This window comes from Astatotilapia calliptera, chromosome 20 (genome assembly GCF_964374335.1).
Source record: "Astatotilapia calliptera chromosome 20, fAstCal68.1, whole genome shotgun sequence".
In the NCBI taxonomy this organism is placed as follows: Eukaryota; Metazoa; Chordata; class Actinopteri; order Cichliformes; family Cichlidae; genus Astatotilapia; species Astatotilapia calliptera.
In genome coordinates, this window is record NC_137441.1 from 15,334,759 (window position 1) to 15,355,764 (window position 21,006).

Sequence of the window (21,006 nt, forward strand, 5' to 3'; positions counted from 1 at the left end):
GACGTTGCACCCGTTATGGCGTAATGGTTAAAGAGCTTTTCACAGCACTACTTGAGCTAGACAGTTGGCTAATTTATTAGCAATATTGGGATTTAAAAAAAAATCATAGGGGATGTAAATACTGGATGTCCACTCCCTCCTTCCATGAGTATACTGTGACCACTGTTTGGATGTAAATACAAGACTATTTTTAACCTAGAAGCCCTAAAGTCTGTCCATTTAAAGCACAGACCTCTATTACGTATTTGAGCAAACCATTTATTTTTTTTTATTTTTATAGATAGCTCAATCTTCGCAGGTATCTTATATGACTGACTACAAGGTGGAAGGTGTCTTAGTGTTATGTAATACACATCTGGTACTTCGCAAACAGCGCATGCCACAATAAAACTACAATACCCACGAAGCACCAAGAAGACGGTTGACGTTAGATTACAATGGCTCATGGGAAAGTGGAAATACAAGAATTGTAAACGCCAACATTTCGTATGTACACATGAAAGTTGAATTATTCACGGGACCAAATATCTATAGCTATCTTTTTAAAACGAACACATCAACAACTTTTGAATGTTCCCTTAACCTTAGTTAATACCGCCTTGCCCGGTAGCTAAAAAAAACTACAACTCCCAGCAAAAGATTTAACCGGAAGTAGAGTCGAAATGTCAACAGATACATGGAGCTGTCGACATGAAACAGACGATCTTTTTTTAATTACAAAACGTAGCTTTAATGTTTAAAAAAGTCGGTTGAGGATGAGAGGCGTTATTGTTAAAGTCTTGTCCTTTTTTCTGTTGTTCGTAAGTTTTTGTGCGTCAGAGCGAGCAGAGAGGGAAAACTCACTTGCCTTGCATGAGAGAGATGACGATGGAGGAAATGTGAACCAACAGGACAATATTATAGCCGAGGAAGGGCAGTCAGTAGAAAACCATGAAACAGAACATGGTTCGAACCTCGATTCAAACGAATTACAGAAGGATGGGTCATCGGTCAGGTCAGAGACGGCAAAAACTAATTTCAGTACTCTCTCTGGATTAACTTGGCATATTGTACCTAGCTAGAAGTAGTTTCAGTAGTTTGGCTTGTACACGGTACAAGCCTAATCATTTTTTGTATGGATGCCAAATAAATATTATACTTTCTAATATTACAAGTACAAAAATACATAGACAAACATAATTTCACCAAAACAAAATCTGTATCCCATCTGTTTAAACTGGGTAAATGTTTTTATGTGCTCCATTCAGCTCTACCTAACTTAAACTTAGACTAGATCAAAATGGCAGCTGTTTAAATGCAAGACGTAACTGAGCCATATTGAGATAACTGACATAGTCACCTCTGAATCTAATCTGTCTGTCGCCTTGCAGTAAGTCCAATGACACCACCGACAACTACTACAATGACACCCTTCACTCAACAACAACTACTGTCAAGCCAACTACCCCGGCACCCCCAACAGTCAAGCCCATTCTGCCAGTGCAGACAGGGGTTAAGGCCCAAGAAGAAGAACAGTCCAGTGGGATGACCATATTCTTCAGCCTGCTTGTTATTGGTTAGTGTGTTTTCACCCATCACCGAATAAGTCTGACTCCATATTGTCTGTCAAGATCACTGTTTGTCTGAGCAAACAGGATAGACCAAAAGAAGTAAATTGTTTTACAGCAGGAAATCTGCATCTTGTGGTTAACAAAGCATGCATAATTCATCCCGTACCCATAATAATGGAGAACCAATTTAGTGTTTTATTAAATCAAGTTTGTAGATGGGGATCTAGAATGATACCAGTGCATATAGAGGATGTGGTTACACACTGAATGGACATGAAGTACCATCCAAAGTAGCCATTATGCACATTAGTCCACTATCTCGCTGTCAGATTATAAACCAAGATACTATCATGAATGACACATGTACTTACTATTTAGACTGATTTACACTGCGAAAGCATGCAGTTTTAGTTGTAAACTAAGAAAACATCTCATTGGTTTAAAGAAACATATGGAAAAAAATGTTTACTAAACTAGGAAAATGGAAAAATTATCTCAGAGAGCAGTTTAGAAGCCACATAGTTGTATATGTTGTAACGTTGCCTCTCATTACCTTGCTGCATGAATGAATTTGGCCTCGGGGTGATCGTGGCTCAAGAGTTGGCAGTTTGACTTGTAATCGGAAGATTGTCGGTTTGAGCCCCGGCTTGTACAGTCTCGGTCGTTGTGTCCTTGGGCAAGACACTTCGCCCGTTGCCTACTGGTGGTGGTCAGAGGGCCCAGTGGCGCCAGTGTCCGGCAGCCTCGCCTCTGTCAGTGCGCCCCAGGGCGGCTATGGCTACAATGTAGCTTGCCGTCACCAGTGTGTGTGAATGAGTGGATGACTGAACGTGTAAAGCGCTTTGGGGTCCTTAGGGACTAAGTAGAGCGCTATACAAATACAGGCCATTTAATTCAGCATTTCCCATATGACTAATAATTCAGGTTTAATCAGTAAATCTCTCCTGGATTCAGTGTCCAAGAAATTAAATTTAATTATTAAGAAATTTAATTGGAGCTCAATGGTACTCTTCGTCTCTCATTGACATCCCTGTGCATTTGGTTACTGGAAGGAAGGCAGCTTGAGAAAAGATGACAATACTGTAATATTTGGGAGACGGTGTGATTTTATTAACATGGATGTATGTTTCTCTTAACACTCACCCCCAGGTATTTGCATCATATTGGTGCACCTGCTCATCAAGTTCAAGCTGCATTTTCTTCCAGAGAGTGTGGCTGTTGTGTCCTTAGGTAAGTACTGCTTATGTATTATATTTGTAATTGCATTTGGCATCATACTAAAATTTTAACATCATAAGTGTATTTGTCCAAGTAGTTAAAGTAGAATTTTATTTCTTGTTATCTGTCATATTTATGTTTACATTAATGGAGGTTCACCAAAAAAATTATATTATGTCAACATATTTCCATTTAATTTAAAAACCACCAACCAGGCCAGAAATTTGGGTGTAGTGATGGACTCAGACCTAAACTTAGAAAAACACATTAAGACAATATGATGTCTCAACAGGACCTGGAAAAACTAGTCCATGCATTCATCTTTAGCAGGCTTGATTACTGTAACAGCATCTTTACAGGTCTACCTAAAAAATCAGTCAGACAACTACAGCTCATTCAGAACTCTGCTGCTCGAGTCCTCACTAAGACCACATCAGTCCAGCTCTGAGGTCCTTACACTGGCTGCCTGTCCGTCAGAGGATAGACTTTAAAGTTCTGATGCTGGTCTATAAAGCTCTGAATGGTTTAGGACCAAAGTACATCAGTGACCTCCTGACCCAGTATGAACCTTCCAGATCCCTCAGGTCATCTGGATCCGGTTTTTTATCAGTTCCCAGAGTCAGAACCAGACACGGAGGAGCTGCATTCAGCTTTTATTCTCCATATATCTAGAACAAACTCCCAGAAAGCCTCAGATCATCTGAAACATTCAGTTTATTTAAATCCAGTTTGAAGACTCACCTGACTCAGCTGCATTTGAATAAAGCACCAAATTCGCATTGTTTTATTTTTAAGCTTAAATTTCAAAACTTATATTTTAACTACTGATTTTATCTACTGCTCCTTTTTTTCATCTTAAATCATCCTTTTTATTTGTTTTTGTTTTGTTATGTCTCTGTAAGACACTTTGAATCACCTTGCTGTTGAATTTTGCTATATAAATAAACTTGCCCTGCCTAATTTAGATAAAACACTTAGCCTTCAGACTTATCTGAATTTTAGCATTTTACAATGAACGTTCTGTAAGGAACTTTATTATGTCAAAGAGGGTAATCCTCAATTGGATATTAAGAGCTCATGGCAGTGCAGCCTCAGCCATCTAATGTTTGAACCTTCTGTTTGTGAGGAGCAGCCAAACAGAAGTAATTTTCCTTCAAATCGGTGTGGCCTTAAAGGCAGAAGAGCAGAAATGGCTTATTTCAGACAGTAGATGAATTGCACCAAAGCATATGGATTGTTTTAAACGTTGAGATGTCTTTGCATTCTTGTTAAAAACATGAGTCAGTAGCTTGTAGAAGAACCTTTCCAGCAAAAACTTGGAAGTAATTGATTTTTGTATAAATGAACAGTCTCTCGTAGCATTGTGGAGGAATTTCTTTACAACGTTGCTTCAGCTCATTGAATTTTGCTGGAATTTCTTCACGCACAGCTCTGTTAAGGATTGCAATCAGGTTGACATCTGAACTTTGATTGGGCCATTGCAGCGCCTTGATTCTTTTTTTTTTTTTTTCAGCCATTCAGTCCTTTTCCATGAACCAATTTTGGCCAACCTTTAACTTTCATGTAGATAGCCACATATTTAAAGCAAAAATACTTTGGTAAACAGAGGAGTTCACAGTTGACTCCACAACAGCATGGTACCCAGATCCTGTGGCTGCAAAACAAGATCAAATCATTTTTAAAGAGAAGTGGCTTCTCCTGGCAGCTGTTAAAAGCAAGCGGTGTTTGTTCAGTCTTTTTCTAACACGCTTCACTCAGGGCTGTAGTGTCTGAGATGTAGCACTTGGGTTAACATCCCAGGCTTCAGCTTTTATAGAGGTAACACACACTTGCTGATAAACAGTTAATCAGACATATTACCTCTTTTGTTGTACATGTACAATTACAGTAAAAGTCTATTCTATTCATTTTTATGTTCATTCTTATGGCAGCATTAAGGGGGGGAATTCGTTTTTCACAAGACTTCATATATTACTCATATGTTCTATACACACAGAGAGACTCAATTTTCTTCTGTGTTATGCAACAAAATGAAACAAAGGGTAGACGACCTAAGGGAAATCGTTTTTCTTTAGGTTGTCTGTGTGATTTAAGATGAGCAAACACTAACTCATTGGTGCCGTTTGCAGCCTTATTCAATATTTAAGAAGTACTTAATTTAAAAAAAACAAAACCAAAAAAAAAACCAAGATGTATTTCATTTTTCTCCTGAGGTGCAGCTTTGCTTCCTCTGTGCAGTCGATTTAGGTTAATTCTCGTTCTAATTCTCTCCACCAGCTTCCTCTTTACATGTCTGTGCAGTTACACTCGCTATAATTCAGTGACACCCATCTGTCTTCACCCTGAAGGCCTTTTGCTTTTGCACGACCTGCTTGCTGCATATAAGACAGGCCTCGTCACAGGGGACTCTGCTGAAGAGAGATAACACACTGCTTACAAATCAGAAAAGGCTGCTTTTCCTTCCTCATCACTTCCTTTTTCCCCATCTATTCTTTGTATGTCTTCCTCTGCACTATCACTCTCATCTGCCAATATATCTAGAACTTACACACAGCTTTGAGGCTCGTGTTTAATTTCTGTCTTCATCTTATCTATCTCCTTTTCTCGACTCTTTACAAAGCTTTGTGTTTCATCACCCTTTTAATTAATGTTCTGCTGGGTTGTGTAGAAAGAGAACTGAAGCCCCAGCAGGATGTTCTCAAAGACAAAAGTATAACCATAGCTCTTTTAAACAAGTTATAATTGAACTATGATGACATTTATGAGGTATTTACTGTAAACCACTAAAATAGCATGTGTTGCGTGATTTTCATGAAATTAAGTAGGAAACTTTTTTTTTTTCAAACACTGGTATTTCCTTACTCTTTCCAGGGATTCTAATGGGAGGCTTCATTAAGATCATTGAGTTCCAGGAACTGGCCAACTGGAAGGTATAGTTTTACTGGGTTTCAACATGTTTTTTTTCTTCTGTCAGCACTGCACTTGGTCCAAATTTAAAATGTAACTTTTTTTGGTTTTGATTACTTTAGCATTAGGTAAAATAATCACATTTGTCTACACTGCAAGCACACAAACAAATACACATATGCAGTGCATGTCCACAGCTTAACCCATAGCAACCTTTCTTATCTCCACGATGCACTCACTGCTCTCAGATTCAAAATGTGTGGTTCTTAGTTTTGCTTGATTTTCTTAGAGTGGAGTAAAATAATTACATTCCCACAAACGCACAAAAAATATACAAAAGTATTCTCTAAAACCTTTGCCCATTTTATACTTTGGATAGATACAGTGATTGATCATATTTAGTGCAGTTGCATTCCTACGTAATGCACAGTCTTGTAACTTGTAATGCAACAAATTCCATAGAAAATCCCTTCCCACACCTGCCCAAAACATCTGCTTTCATTTTTCATCTTTGCGTCGTATTTCTTTCTTCTCTCATTCATTAATTTCCTGGTTCCTGTTGTCACAAATGTCATCATTCATATCATGCAAACTTTGTTATCGACCTGTGACATGCACCATTTTTGTGCTTGGTATGCCCCCCCCCACAAGCCTTTTCCCCCCCGCAGTTCTCGGACCCTTTAATTAACATTCCCTGTTCTCTGCCAGTGAGTTAGAAAACAAGTGAACAGGAGAGGCACAGGGAAGGATATGCAGAGTGAAAGGGAGGCAGGAAAAGAGGACAGGTTATGCCAATGTTTCTTGCACACAGGGTCCCATTGTCTTTTAAGCTTGGAGCCCCCAGGGTATTGCTGAGTCATCTACATTAGTAACCAGAGCCCCTGGAGCCCCTTTCCACACATTGCCCCAGTCCTGTAAATCTCTAGACTGCTATGTCTGTATTTGTGTTTAAGTTGTAGCAAACAAGCCTGCTCTCCTGTCTATGTCTAGGCAGCAGTGACTTCAATAGTAGTAAAGTAATATGAATTACACTATGGCTTGCAGCTGCTTCTTTGCTGGAGCATGGATATGCTAAGTGGTTTATAGCCCATTTGAGACCTGAAAAGACCTAGGACACAATGCAAATGAATTATGTCTGACCTATTTGTTTTTTAAAAAGCTTCCGTGAAGCACGATGAAACCAGTTTGAAGTAAGATTGCCAGTGGCAGAACTGGGCTTCTGTAAGCATTTTTTTTTATTGTTTACTTTTAATTGCAGCTGTTTTGAAACTGTACATTTGTTTGTAGGTTTGTGCTTTATTTTTATAATTAATTAAAGGGATCTGTTCTCCCTGATCAATGTCTTTTGGTAGCTGCCTGTAAGGCTGGCGCCACCTCATCCAACTAGAGCATTTCTACAGCTGGCCCACTTGGTTAATCTCGCCAGCCTGGAGGACTGCCCTATACCCTGCCTGAAGGGTGTACAACTCCCTCAGGCAGCAGCATCCTGTTATTGCTGGATTTGCTCTTTCCTTTTTACCACCGATCTGCTGTCTTTGCTTTTGACAACTGAGCTTTCTATCTTCAGTGCACTCACTACAACCCACCATACAAAGAGAGCCTTTTCCTGTGTGCTTTTTTCTAGCACATGCAGGGAAGGCCTCTCTGTTTCTTCCTTATACTTACCTTCATCCCCCCCATCTCTCCCATGTTTTCTGACACAGATTGTGGAAGTAGCATGCTGGTATTAAGTATTACAATCGTAGAAATTTGTCTCATCGCCAAAACAGAGAGAGATAAACAAGAATATTTGTACTCCAAACAAGACCTCTCTCTCTGTTTAAGCTTTTCTGTATTGTCCTATCTGGGCTTGTCACTTTGCTTCAGTGGCAGCAGTGGTGTGTTTTAGCCCCAAAGGGCTGCACATATTTTATTAGATGTCTCCCACGCCACGGAGAGAGAGAGCGACAGAATGAGAGAAGTTTTAATTGTGGTTTTAGGGGCTTTTTTGTGCTTTTTTTTATGTGGTGATTTCACCGGTTGTCAAAATCAAGCCTCCAGGGACCCTGTACTATAAATGAAGGTCTCTTCAACATCTGCACTCATATTTTTTGTTATCTCTCAACTCTCTTTTAACTGTGTTCTCTTCATCTTTGGCATTCATCTTTTCTCATTTAGTTCAAGCTCTGTATCAGCTCTTCTCCCGAGTATACCCATCGTCAGCTTTCTGGTTTTATCCATTTCATCTTTCCTTTCAGCTTCTGAAATCTCATTACTCCTCATCAGTCCATAACTTTCTCCAGTTTCAGGAGGAGATTGCAGTGCTATCTTGCCTAAAGTCTAGTGCTTTGTCAGTCAGTGTAAATGTAACGCCCAACAACATTTGTTTGTCCCAAAATTCTAAAGAACAATTCTTTCTCCTTTAGACTGTTTTATTTAACAATTTATTTAATTGTTTTATTCATTGATAAATATTATTTATTGCACTCCACTTTTAACCAGTCTCTTACCTGCAAAGTAATGAGAATCCTTTGAGGTATGTGTAGAGAAAACCAATGTGTACTTGTTCAGTCCTCCCAGTTGGCATTTTTATTAGCATTAAAGGAACACGTGCATTGGTGCCTTGGGAGTACAGTGGTAGACGTCAGGTCGCAGTGCACGCATGGCATACTTTCATGTGTCTCTGGTGTTAATATTCATTCCTGAGCACCTGGCCTGAAGACTTCTGCTTGACCTAAATGTCGAGAGAAACTGGTAACCTGGAAGCAAGAGTTGGTCTACTTTTCCTGAAATTTGAATGTTTTGGAAAAACAAAGTAAGCAAGGGCATAGCCTTTTAGCATAAGCATACAGTACATCCTCCGCAGGCTGTCCTCAGTGCTTGACCCTCTGTGCTTGTAGCCATGGTTTTGTTGATATTGAGAAATTTACCGTCTGAACTAAAATGACTGCTCCTGCACCCACACGTTTGGTTTCTTTTTTTGTGGTTCTGTCTCATCTTATATCACTCCAGTTATACTCTTTTAATTCTAAATAATTACTTAGAAAGGGAAAAAACAAATACCTAAAAGCAGAAGATTATGCAAGAAGTTATGCCAGCATATTTTCAATTAAAATATGCTGGCATATTTTAATTGAAAAGTTCTTAAACCTTTTTATTAACTACTTAATAAAAATAAGTAGTTAATAAACTACTTATCGTGTTTGATAGCAAATTCTATAAAAATAGTGTCTCAAATGGTAAATTGGAGGATTGTGGAATGGGATTGTGTATGTGAGAAAAAAGTTACGCACTCAGGTGTTGCTGGCCTGTTGCAATACTTTCCAGGAAAGCCACATCAAGTGTGGAAATAACTGTCTAAACGTCCATCTGCTAATGGGGTTGTTGGGATTGAAATTCAGGTTCAACCAGCCGTCATGACAGGCTTTCATAATACAAAGAGGGAGATTGTTGACTGAGTGCTGTAAATATGGCTCTGCCTTTTTCAAACTTTCTAACAGAAGCAACCGCCGTGTCAACCGCTCAGAAATATAACTTGTGCATGAACATTTATTAATGCATACTGTGTGTTGACACACCCGTCCAAACACACTTTGGCTAACACAAGAACACACGGTGCATGATGCACAGACACATTGGCAGCTAGAGCGTAAGGCATGGGCACATGATGCCTGTGCCTGATCTTGGAGGCTGGCCCAGTTAGCTGAGAAGCAACAAAGATTGCATTATTTTGCTGAAATAATCAGAGAGCCAAGGTCCCTGTGTGTGTGTGTGTGTGTGTGTGTGTGTGTGTGTGTGTGTGTGTGTGTGTGTGTGTGTGTGTGTGTGTGTGTGTGTGTTCTTGTTTATATGAACGATGAGCTCACAGCCTGTTTACAGCATGTTGAAGTGAGCATGTTTAAAAGCTTCTATAGAATGGTGAGTTGCCTAATAGGAAGGCAGGGCAGGCGGTCCTTAGACAAATACCTGTTGGGTGTGTGTGTGTGTGTGTGTGTGTGTGTGTGTGTGTGCTCATTGTTGAGGAGTCGACATCCAAATTTGTTTTGTCAGATAAAGAGCTGTAACTATAACAGCTCAGGCAGTCCCCCTCGCCCTCACCGTTTCTCCTCCCCCATGACTCATTAGGTCAGCTGATGGTCACTGTACCGGCTTTCATGTGTCCGATGAATAATGTGGCGTGTTTGTTGAATGTGTAACCACAAGTTAGTGTTTTATCATTTACTGGCATGTACATACTTTTTGCGTTAACAGTATTGCTAAGAATTCCTGTTTAGATTAACAATGTCAAATGTGTAACAGTCCAAATTATTTAAGTGCTGTTTTTCTTTGACTAGCACAGTTACATTTCCCTTTAACGTTTTCAAATGTTTTCTTTAAATTTGAAACTATGACTCAATGCTTGCACATGTCTCACTTTACAGTAATGACACTTGCAATTGTACTTGTACCTCATCAGTTTGTTACTATTGACCAGTTTGCAGCTCTAATCCAAGGTTAAAGGCAGCATTTTGTCGCCTCTCTGCTGCAGTTTATTTACCAATAAAATGTTTTGTTTTTTATTTTCCTAAAAGGAGGAGGAAATGTTCAGACCCAACATGTTCTTCCTTTTGCTTTTGCCACCCATCATCTTTGAATCTGGATACTCTTTACATAAGGTACGTGTGTGTATGAGGCTGGATTTACACAACCAGCACCCTCGTGTTCTTAGAACAGTACAAACCACCACATATATTTATAAAGGACAAAACTGACCTTTAGGCGTGACGGAATAAGATTCATGAGACCAAAAGTCTGAGCAACCCAGCAATAAGCTGGAGCCTTTTAGTATGTGTGTTACATTTACAAATGCAGTACCTACAAATCATTCAAAAGCAGCAAGAGGCTTAAGCAGGTCACCTGTTTGTGTTTTCTGTTTTGATAATTGAGTTTTTGCTCTCTTTGTTTTTATTTTATCAATATTTTATTTATTTTTTACATTATTAACTGGCTTCATTTTTTCCAAACAACTAAAAGGTCACAGTCTTTTTAGTTTTTTACAACTCTCTGTGAAATTATGCTATAATTTTTTTTGCTGGCAGTATCTAATACTTAACCTGCATGTTCTTGTGTCTTCAGGGTAACTTCTTCCAGAACATTGGTTCCATTACCCTCTTTGCTGTGATCGGCACAGCTATCTCTGCCTTCATAGTTGGAGGAGGCATCTATTTCCTTGGCCAGGTGATGTTTCTATTAATCTAGTAATCAACACAGGCCCATGGCACACAGCCCTCATTCAGTTAAAGAGTATGTGACCTCATGATATAATATTTTCAATGTTCTGTCAAGGTTTTGTTAGTACAGGAAATGTTTAATGGGATATGCTCAAAAATAAATTATTGCTGCATCACCATTATTACTTTCTTATTGTACAAATCTGTAACACTGATATCGACGTAATCAGATGTTTTCTTGCAGCTTAACAATCTGGGGTTTTGTTTTTTTGTTTTTTTTGATAACCCTCCTCACAGGCTGATGTTATCTATAAGATGACCATGACTGATAGGTGAGATTTTTTTCTAAGCATTTACTGTGAGCTTTCTTACTTCATTGTGATGGAATTTTTCTGTGTCAGATAAAACTTGGCTCAGTTTTGCTGACAGGTGTTAAGCCTAGTCTTGGACTAAACATGTATTTCACTGATGAAATCACATACTGAGCTGAGATCATTTTCTGCTAGTGTGAATTCTTTGAATTTACCATTTTTACATGAGCCACAAAAGGTCAAAACTTACTCACTAGTGTAACTTACTCACGTGGGAAAATTAACAAATTTCCCACGTGAGGGACTAATAAAGATTATCTTATCTTATTCTTTTTTTCCCCTCTATTCTTAATAACACCCTCTTCCTACTTAGTTTGAACTGTGCCCTCTACATCTGAAGGGTTTGTCTTTTAGGAGTTCAAAGTAACAGGATAATCCACCTACCAGAGACATATCCAGTACAAACACAGCATGTTACTCCACACCCATGTGTTTTTTCTAGCAACTAGCACATTCCGGCAGTACTTTAGCCTACGTATTTTATTTGTTTTTGAATGAAACAAAGAAAATAACTCAGAAATAACTTAAAGGAGTTTACATTTGGGGGATTTTTTAGAATGTAGGGTACATAGCTCAATAGATTTTCTGATGGAACGTCCCAATACAGCCTCTTGACTTCTTGAGTAATTGCTCCATTTTTACACCTGTTTCTGCGGTTTTTTGTTTAGTTGGTTTTTTTGTCAGTTTTTTTTCCCAGGAAACTTTTGATAATCTTTTAATGTTTTATTTTCCTAGTACTAAAGTGTGCTACTTTGTATGCATTTGGACTCCTTTAAAGTCAGAGAAAGTGAAAATCATATTTCTTGTCTCCTGCTTCCTCTTATTTATTTTGGAAATGTTTTTCCTCTTTTACTGCCCACATGTGTTTGTGTCTTAATTTCTTTTATGAATGAAGTAAATCGTTCTCATTCCCTTCTACTTTGCTGTAGCTTTGCCTTTGGCTCACTGATCTCAGCCGTGGACCCTGTAGCTACCATTGCCATATTCAATGCACTCAACGTGGACCCAGTCCTTAATATGCTGGTGTTTGGTGAAAGCATTCTCAACGATGCTGTCTCCATTGTCCTCACCAAGTAAGGACACTCCTTCATGACTTGAATATTCTCCATTGCACACACTGGCACATTTACATTTTCCCAGTCTTTATCAAAAAGTAGGCCTAAGGACAGCATGCATAGAGTCTGCACTCTGCAGATGTTATACAAGGGTTAGATGTACAACACAACATAGCGTCTTAAAATCTAACAGCAACTGAGGCCAAATCCAAACTTCTGTTTTCATATTAAAACAGCTTTTTACATTGATCACTGTACAGATGAGGTTTATTTAATAACCTTGGCATGTAGGCACTACTAGCATGATAAAGCAATAGCTGCTGCTGGCATTGATAAGTTCAGCAGTGCCTGTAATTCTTTATCCATGCTGAATTAACCACTGTTAGTAGAGGGCTGATTTAATGTGTTTCTACTGGAAAAGTTCTATGTGACAGGGGCTTCACAAATCAAGGTATGACGAATAGTGAACATGGATGCTTCTAAAACTCTCTTTTTCTGTTTGTTCAGACTAAAACAATTTCTAGCTAATATGGGTCAGCAGGATTTCCAAAAGTCTCAATGTTTCAATTCTTAAAACACTTGACTGGATCCCATGTTTAATTATAGTAAAAATTGTTTCAAATGAAAACATATTAGTATGCCCAACTTGCTTGACTGTGATCACCTCATTAAGGTCCATTAAACTAGACACATGGGGGATAAGATATTTCTTGTGGCATTTTGTGGTCTGTAATAGACATTTACTGTGGCAGTCATATAACAACAAATAAAGATCCCCAAATGCTCATAGAAATCAGCAAAAAATTACATGTTTCAAAACATCACAAGTACTACACTTCTAAGATTACTTTCTTTCAAAGTAATTCAACATTTGTTACAAGCACGGACTGCTATTAGTTCATTCAAATTGCTTTTACAGGTACCAGTTAGACAAAATGCAAACAAATACTAGCTATAAAGTGGGATCAGAATAGCAGTACCTGCTTTTAGCTGAAATCATATCAGCCCATTACAGCACTTACTGAACTGCAGCTCTCCTGATCAGTTTAATTTTATTCAATCATATTGTTGGTGCATAAAATAAGCTTAACATTTTTTCCCATTTTGAAACAAAGGCCATTGAGTTCACGAAAGAAGAGAAGGAAATGCGATCATTTTAAAGTAAACAGTGGCATTTCATTTACAAGAAGACCATGAAGTTAACAGAATAAACATAAACATTAGCCATTGTTTATGTTCGGACACACTGGCAACCTGGCCAAGGTGTACCCTGCCTCTCATCCTATGGCCACTGTGATAGAGGCTTTAGCTCCTCCGCACAACCCTGCATTGGGTCTTGAGAGAGAATGGGTGGTGGATTAGGTAATAATGCAGTTATTACTGCGAAAATCTTCACAAGCATATTTCAAACAACTTGCTCTTACATCCTGTAAGAGGATGTATGAGCAAGTTGTCATTTTTCTAAATTGGGTGGTGTATTGCACTTTGAACAAAACAGGAAACAATAGCATGATCTGCCAACCACAAGAGTTACAATCTATATACAATCTATACAACTCTGTGAAAAATACATCATTAAGTAACACAATAAAGATCTACTGATGTATATGTATAAAATGCCTACATTTTCAGTATTTTTTTAAATTAAATTTCAGTTCACTTTTCTTTATATAGCGCTTCATTCATAACAGCACTCAACTCAGGATCTCGGGGCATATGTATTTGTATAGCCTGCTGTCTCACGTTATACTAAATACTGATGTTTGCAATAGTGAGGAGAAAAAAAACTATTCTAACAAGAAGAACATTCTTGAACCAAGCTCAGATAGGACAGCCACCTGCCTCGACCAGGTTACATGAGGAGAAAGCAAGGAGAGAGAGAGAGAGGGATATTTTTCATATTAAAACATATACTCATGTGCTCTTGTGCTGACTTATATTGTCCTCAAGGCTTAATTATTTGGTTGAGTGCAGTAGACCTCTTAAACACACCAACAGTAACACACCGGTGGCTTAAAATTTTGATGTCAGGCATTTTCCAACCTTTGAACTTGACCTAGTTTTTGCAGATGACTCATTTTGCTTTCATGGGTAAGACTGAAGAGGATAGAAATAGCAATATATTTTGATTTTATAGACATTAAATTACTGGATGTGAGCAGGCTGCCATCAAAATCGGGAAAAGGATGAAACCCAGTGGCTGGAAGGCTGAAAGTGGTCAATGTCTGAACTTATCACTGAAGTTTGTCTTGGCACACCTTTAGATTTTCTTCAGAATATCTGCTACTCAGAATGTTTATCTAGTTTCTACTGTTATTATCTGCTTACTGACTACCTCAGACAGGCGACAGAAACTTGACAGACAAGTTTGACAGAAACAGTGTTCGGGTTTCCTGTTCACACACTAGCTTCAGTATCTGCACTCCCTTTATTGCTCCTTATCTCTCCTACTCACTACAGGATAAATGTGCAAAGTGATCTTAAGTATCCGGGTGTCTCTGAGGTCTAAATGAGTGCATAAATAATAAATAGGCTGACTGAGCAGCCCTGGCAGTGTGCTTATTGTTAGCACCCAACAAAGTGGTTTTCTTAGAAAGCAATCATGTAGTTTGGCCCAGCCATTTCCAAACGCCACGCAGAAGCTAATGCTTTACCTTGGAAGGCTGTTAATAAACATTGTGATTATAAATAGGATGTAAACTGTGAATCCAGCTAAACTAATATTTATGAAATACACAACATGCAACATTTTTGGTGCCAGCACCAAGATAATCATTTGTCACGCTATAAGAGATTTTGGTGTTTCTGGTAATCACAGATCACAGTAAATGTTTGGGAACTTTTGTCTTACAGTTTGTTTCTTATTGTGATGAAAATAAAGAAACAAGTTGAAATGTATGGTACAAATATCTCAGTTGAACCAACAGGATAGTTGCAGTATGCCTGCTCTCTCCAGCTCCTAATTTTGGTGGAGTGTTTCTGCCCTCTAGTGTCAACTGAAGATATTACGAGACTAAATGCATCACAGTGCCACTGAGATTTAATTTGTTACTTTCCTCCCTTTTTTGTTTTTCAGCACAGCGGAGGGTTTCTTTTCCCGCTCAGACAACTCCACGGTAACAGGCTGGGAGACTTTTCTACAAGCTCTGGGTTATTTCCTTAACATGTTTTTCGGTTCTGCTGCACTGGGAACCCTCACTGGACTCATCTCAGCTCTTGTATCCAGCCGCCATTCTCCTTGCATGTGTTTGTACTTTATATGTGTGAGAATTGTATTTTCTGGTCTGGCCTTATTTCAATTCCCTAACTTACTGAATCAGTTTCTGAAACACTTTGACCTGAGGAACACGCCATCGCTGGAGTTTGGGATGATGATCATCTTTGCCTATCTTCCCTATGGACTGGCAGAGGGAATCAAATTGTCTGGTGGGTCAATACAATCACATGCACATAATGAATACATGAATAGTTTTGTATGTTTGACTTTTCCTCTGACCTCCATCTCCCATCTGTTTCCACCTACAGGAATAATGTCTATCCTGTTTGCGGGAATTGTGATGTCTCACTACACCCATCACAACCTATCTCCTGTCACCCAGATCCTTATGCAGCAGACACTGCGCACTGTGGCCTTTATGTGTGGTCAGTAGATTCTCGCTTAGCATCCCAGTTCACCGCTGGCTGTCATTATCAGAAGTTTTCACTGCTTTCTTAACTTCTTTCTCCAGAGACGTGTGTGTTTGCGTTCCTCGGCCTCTCCATCTTCAGCTTCCCTCATAAATTTGAAATGTCATTTGTAATCTGGTGCATAGTAAGTTGTCTTTTATTGATGTCATTTTAATCTGTCTGCTTATTCCCACGGTAATCAGGAATGACAGCTGTTCTCTCTCTGTAGGTCCTGGTTCTTCTTGGCCGTGCTGTGAACATCTTCCCTCTGTCATTTTTGCTGAACTTCTGCAGGGACCACAAGATCACACCTAAGATGATGTTCATCATGTGGTTTAGTGGTGAGATGACATGACTAATGTGTTTCGTTAATTACAGGGCGTCATCTTTTTATTGGTGTCTAAACCACACTCATTACACTAACACAGTGTGCACATCTCCGGCTGCAAATGAAAGTAGAGTTTGTGTTATTCTGCAGCTGTTGTGGAAAATCGGTTGCGTTTATCACATTTTTGATAGAACATGGACTGATTTTAGCTTATCCTTATCAAAAGAATGTCTGATTTCTTTTTCTCTGCTTTATAATATAAAAATGAATTCATAATCGATGTTTTTTGGCTGGGTAAAACTTAGTGTCCCAGAACGCTTCTACATGCTGCATGTGAGATGCATCGTCAAGGTCAGAGGTCAAATTTTCTGAAATTCTTGTGAATGCGACAGCTAGTGAAAAAAGAAAAGCATCACTGAAGCAGCATTTTCTGTATTCAAAGATTAATATAGTCACTGACTTCTGTGTAGTTATTTAGAGATCAAATGAATATTTTGGTTCGACTTTATTTTTTAACTCGCAACAGAAGTGAATAAACCTGTGATTTCTGTGAGGTCGGACAATAAAATTTGTCGACTGCATCAAAAGTGCCTGTAGGAGTAACAAAGTACTGCTTAACAAGATGACTTCCAGTCTCAAGACTCTTTAGCAGCAAAATATTTTATCGTGATAATTTTGCAAAGAGTTTCTGAAGAATTGAAAACTGACCAGAACAAGCAGGCTGAGTGTTGTGGAATGCAGTCGGGGTAGTTGAAAGAGAGAGTTAGAGGAACACACCACTACAGCAAAGAGCATCTGAAAAAACGTCTCTAAAGATAGTCAGAAAATCTCTCCAGAAATTTCTGCTATGATGCTATCTATCGTGCTGAGGAGGTCTGAGTCTGTCATTGAAAATAAAGGTGGTATGAAGCACTGAAGCAGTAAACTTTTTTAGCAAAGACTTCACACTGTGGTGCCTGTTTAGTAAGTCTAAACTTCTAGTTTTTGATATAGCAGACAACCATTGTCCTACTGTTTTTGAACACAATAAACATCATTTAACTAAACAGAGACGTGCTCCTGTTGTATATCTTGTGCATTAAAACTAAAATGTGGAAAAAGTCAAAACACATCGAGCTTTATATGATAACCATTTCTTGTGAAAGCCATTATGCTAAATGTTTTCTTTTTCCATTCATTCTGCTTTTTTTCCCCCCTTCTTTGCTAGGTTTGCGAGGTGCTATTCCCTATGCCTTGAGCCTTCATTTGGGTTTGGAACCCATTGAGAAGCGTCAGCTAATCGGCACCACCACCATCATCATCGTGCTCTTTACCATTCTTTTCCTCGGGGGTGGCACCATGCCACTCATCCGCATCATGGACATTGAGGATAGCCAGTCACGGCGTAAAAACAAGAAGGACGTCAATCTCAGCAAGACACAAAAGATGGTAATGATTGAAGCACCCAGGGTTCTAGCACACGGGGGGCACACAGAGAGTTTGTTGTCTGTATTGGTACTAGCTGCGCCATCCTCTCATCTGCCATCAGGCTCTTTCTGCGCACTTCAGAGGGAAAAAACATCAAAGGGTTGATTGTGAAGGACACTGAATCAGTGAGGGGGAATGGACTGCTATCATAGAGATTCACACTTGAAAACACCAAACCTCTGACAGGCACAAATAGACCTTAGCCAGTGGCACTAATAAATTTCTTTTCCCAAATCAAGCTCTTGTGTTTAATATTTCAGTTAACTGTATTAGCTCTAGCTCAATATAATGGGTCATTCTTTTGAAGTAGATCCTATTATTGAGGTCATTTGAAGCTAATGGTGGTGTGTTTTCATGACTTGCATGTATAGTATTTGCATGTTTGATGTCTTCCAAAGCTAAGTGTTACCCCCTGAGGTGCTAGCTGCGAGATCTATCAAATCCCCATTTTTCCTTACGGGTCTCCAGCCCTCTTTGATGTAATTCACTCTTTGGTCCCTTTGCTCTTTCCCTCTCGTCTTTGTTCCTTCTGTGTGTGATCTTGACTCACCAGTCTCACCGCTTTTCTGCCATTTGAACTTTTTCCTGCGTTCATCTTTTTCTCCTCCTTGCGTTGTTGCCCCCTCTAATTTAATTGCTTTATATGTTTATATGACTTCAGCCTCTGTGCTCATCTTTCTCTACAGGGTAATACCATTGAGTCAGAGCAGCATCTATCAGAACTGACAGAGGAGGAGTATGAGGCTCAAATCTATCAGAGGCAAGACCTAAAGGGCTTCATGTGGCTGGATGCTAAGTACCTTAACCCCTTCTTCACTCGCAGGCTTACACAGGAGGTAAGCGAATCGGGGGGGAAGTCTTTTGTGTGGCACATAAAGCTTAAAAAAACGATCACAATCCTTTGTTAATACTTTGTTATTTTCCAGTTGTCATGCTTTGTCCTCAGTCATTGGGATTTATCCACAATTAATATATATCTCACATTATCATGATGTATTTATTCATTGCGAGGGGCGTTTTGATTTGGATGAGAATCTGTGTCGTCAGGAAATGTGTAAAGATGCCTGCATGAACATTTCTGCCCAAGGGTTTATTCCTATATTTATATTTATAGTTTTCTGGGGGGGGGGGGGGGGGTGTCATGTTATGTAGGGCTTTGTTTCTTGTATCAAAATGAAACTGTCATGTTTAGACACAGAAACAATAATCTAATAGAAATATTTGAGAAATATGTCTGAGCAATTCTGACAACTACTTGTGGTGAACAAGTGTCTAAATGTTTTTGCTTTAAGACTTCCAGATCTTTTGTTTTGTCCAGTTCTCTGCATCTTTGTGTGATTATTTCTGTACGTGCATGTTCGTTCTAACATATTGCCAAATTTTTGTGTGTCTGATGTGTTTTAACAGGACCTGTTACATGGCCGGATCCAAATGAAGACTCTGACCAACAAGTGGTACGAAGAAGTTCGACAAGGACCGTCGGGCTCTGAGGACGACGAAGAAGAAGCCGAACTTCTCTGATCACTTTCACTGTTTGTTTTTTTTTTGTAAGCCAATTTATGGACATTGTGTGGGCTGTGGTTTGTGTGTCCCTCTGTGAAAATGAGCATACTTTTCATTTCCTCCACAGGAATGTGTGGAATTTGTCAAGTCACAGTCCGAGTAAAACTCACATTTAACACTGTAAAACTGAATGAGAAAAAACATGTTGTTACTTTGTAAAGAAATTGGCAGGATATCTGATTGTATGCACCATTGACATGTTGAACAGCAGGAAGAGAGTTTTGCTGATTCTCAGAAACTTTTCCCGTGTTTTTCTTTCTTTTTTTGAATGAATCTTTCAATCCAAGGGAAAACTCAAGTGATACTGTGATGAAAATGTTCAGTTCTAAAGCACCTTATCATTTCTATTTGTCCCTTGCTTAGTTAAAAGTACAATGGAAGTTTTAAAGATTGTGAGGGGGAAGATACAAAACAATGGCGCCAATGTTTATATACTGCCAGAGGTTTGAATAGCTATTCAACTGGATTTAATTCTCTCCAAGTCTCCACATTTTTGTTAATTAATTATTCTGAGTAAATTTTAAGCATATGTATTGATACATATGTAATAAAGATTTTTAAAAAGGACCAAGTACCGGGCAACAAAAGAAATGCAGGAGAGAGTTAAAACTAGTTTAGCAGGTGGGATAAAACTAATAGTTAAATGCTAAATTCTAGACTATTGCTCTGAAAAATGGGAAATTGCTTTCATTTCTATGTATACTTTAGCTCTAAAAACAATTAACTTCCATGTGTTTATGCTGATTTGTGGGTAAGATTTCTGTCTCTACACTGTCTAAAAGTGGACCTTGTTCACAAAGTATTTCCTTTGATCCCGGGCACCAATGAATGTCAGATGGCAATGTCTTTTTTTTTGTATTTATTTGAAGAATATTTATGTGCCGTTTATGGATAATGGCTTCTATACAAGCTCTGTGAGTACCACAAGATGATAAAAATAAATAAATATCTCTCTCATATATATACACATATATATGTACACATATGTACACACATACATATAATATAACATAATATAAAAAATACATTCCGTTAATAATTGAATGCATTAGTACTGGAGTTAGGCGACCTACAGGGAGTGCAGAATTATTAGGCAAATGAGTATTTTGTCCACATCATCCTCTTCATGCATGTTGTCTTACTCCAAGCTGTATAGGCTCGAAAGCCTACTACCAATTAAGCATATTAGGTGATATGCATCTCTGTAATGAGAAGGGGTGTGGTCTAATGACATCAACACCCTATATCAGGTGTGCATAATTATTAGGCAACGTCCTTTCCTTTGGCAAAATGGGTCAAAAGAAGGACTTGACAGGCTCAGAAAAGTCAAAAATAGTGAGATATCTTGCAGAGGGATGCAGCAGTCTCAAAATTGCAAAGCTTCTGAAGCGTGATCATCGAACAATCAAGCGTTTCATTCAAAATATTAACAGGGTCGCAAGAAGCGTGTGGAAAAACCAAGGCGCAAACTAACTGCCCATGAACTGAGAAAAGTCAAGCGTGCAGCTGCCAAGATGCAACTTGCCACCAGTTTGGCCATATTTCAGAGCTGCAACATCACTGGAGTGCCCAAAAGCACAAGGTGTGCAATACTCAGAGACATGGCCAAGGTAAGAAAGGCTGAAAGACGACCACCACTGAACAAGACACACAAGCTGAAACGTCAAGACTGGGCCAAGAAATATCTCAAGA

At 38.8% G+C, this 21,006-nt stretch overlaps 1 protein-coding gene across 1 annotated transcript; it reads left to right on the forward strand.

Annotated features, from left to right (window-relative positions):
- The first annotated feature begins 641 nt into the window (after window positions 1-641).
- slc9a8 (solute carrier family 9 member 8) lies at window positions 642-20,275 on the forward strand. The gene is made up of 16 exons (XM_026154160.2): window positions 642-994; window positions 1,371-1,555; window positions 2,700-2,780; window positions 5,640-5,698; window positions 10,226-10,309; window positions 10,770-10,871; window positions 11,162-11,196; window positions 12,165-12,308; window positions 15,367-15,508; window positions 15,611-15,716; window positions 15,816-15,932; window positions 16,019-16,101; window positions 16,186-16,297; window positions 17,492-17,712; window positions 18,438-18,587; window positions 19,159-20,275. Exons 1-16 carry the CDS (start codon window positions 756-758, stop codon window positions 19,270-19,272), a joined length of 1,974 nt encoding a protein of 657 aa, XP_026009945.1. The 5' UTR covers window positions 642-755; the 3' UTR covers window positions 19,273-20,275.
- Window positions 20,276-21,006: the final 731 nt, after the last annotated feature.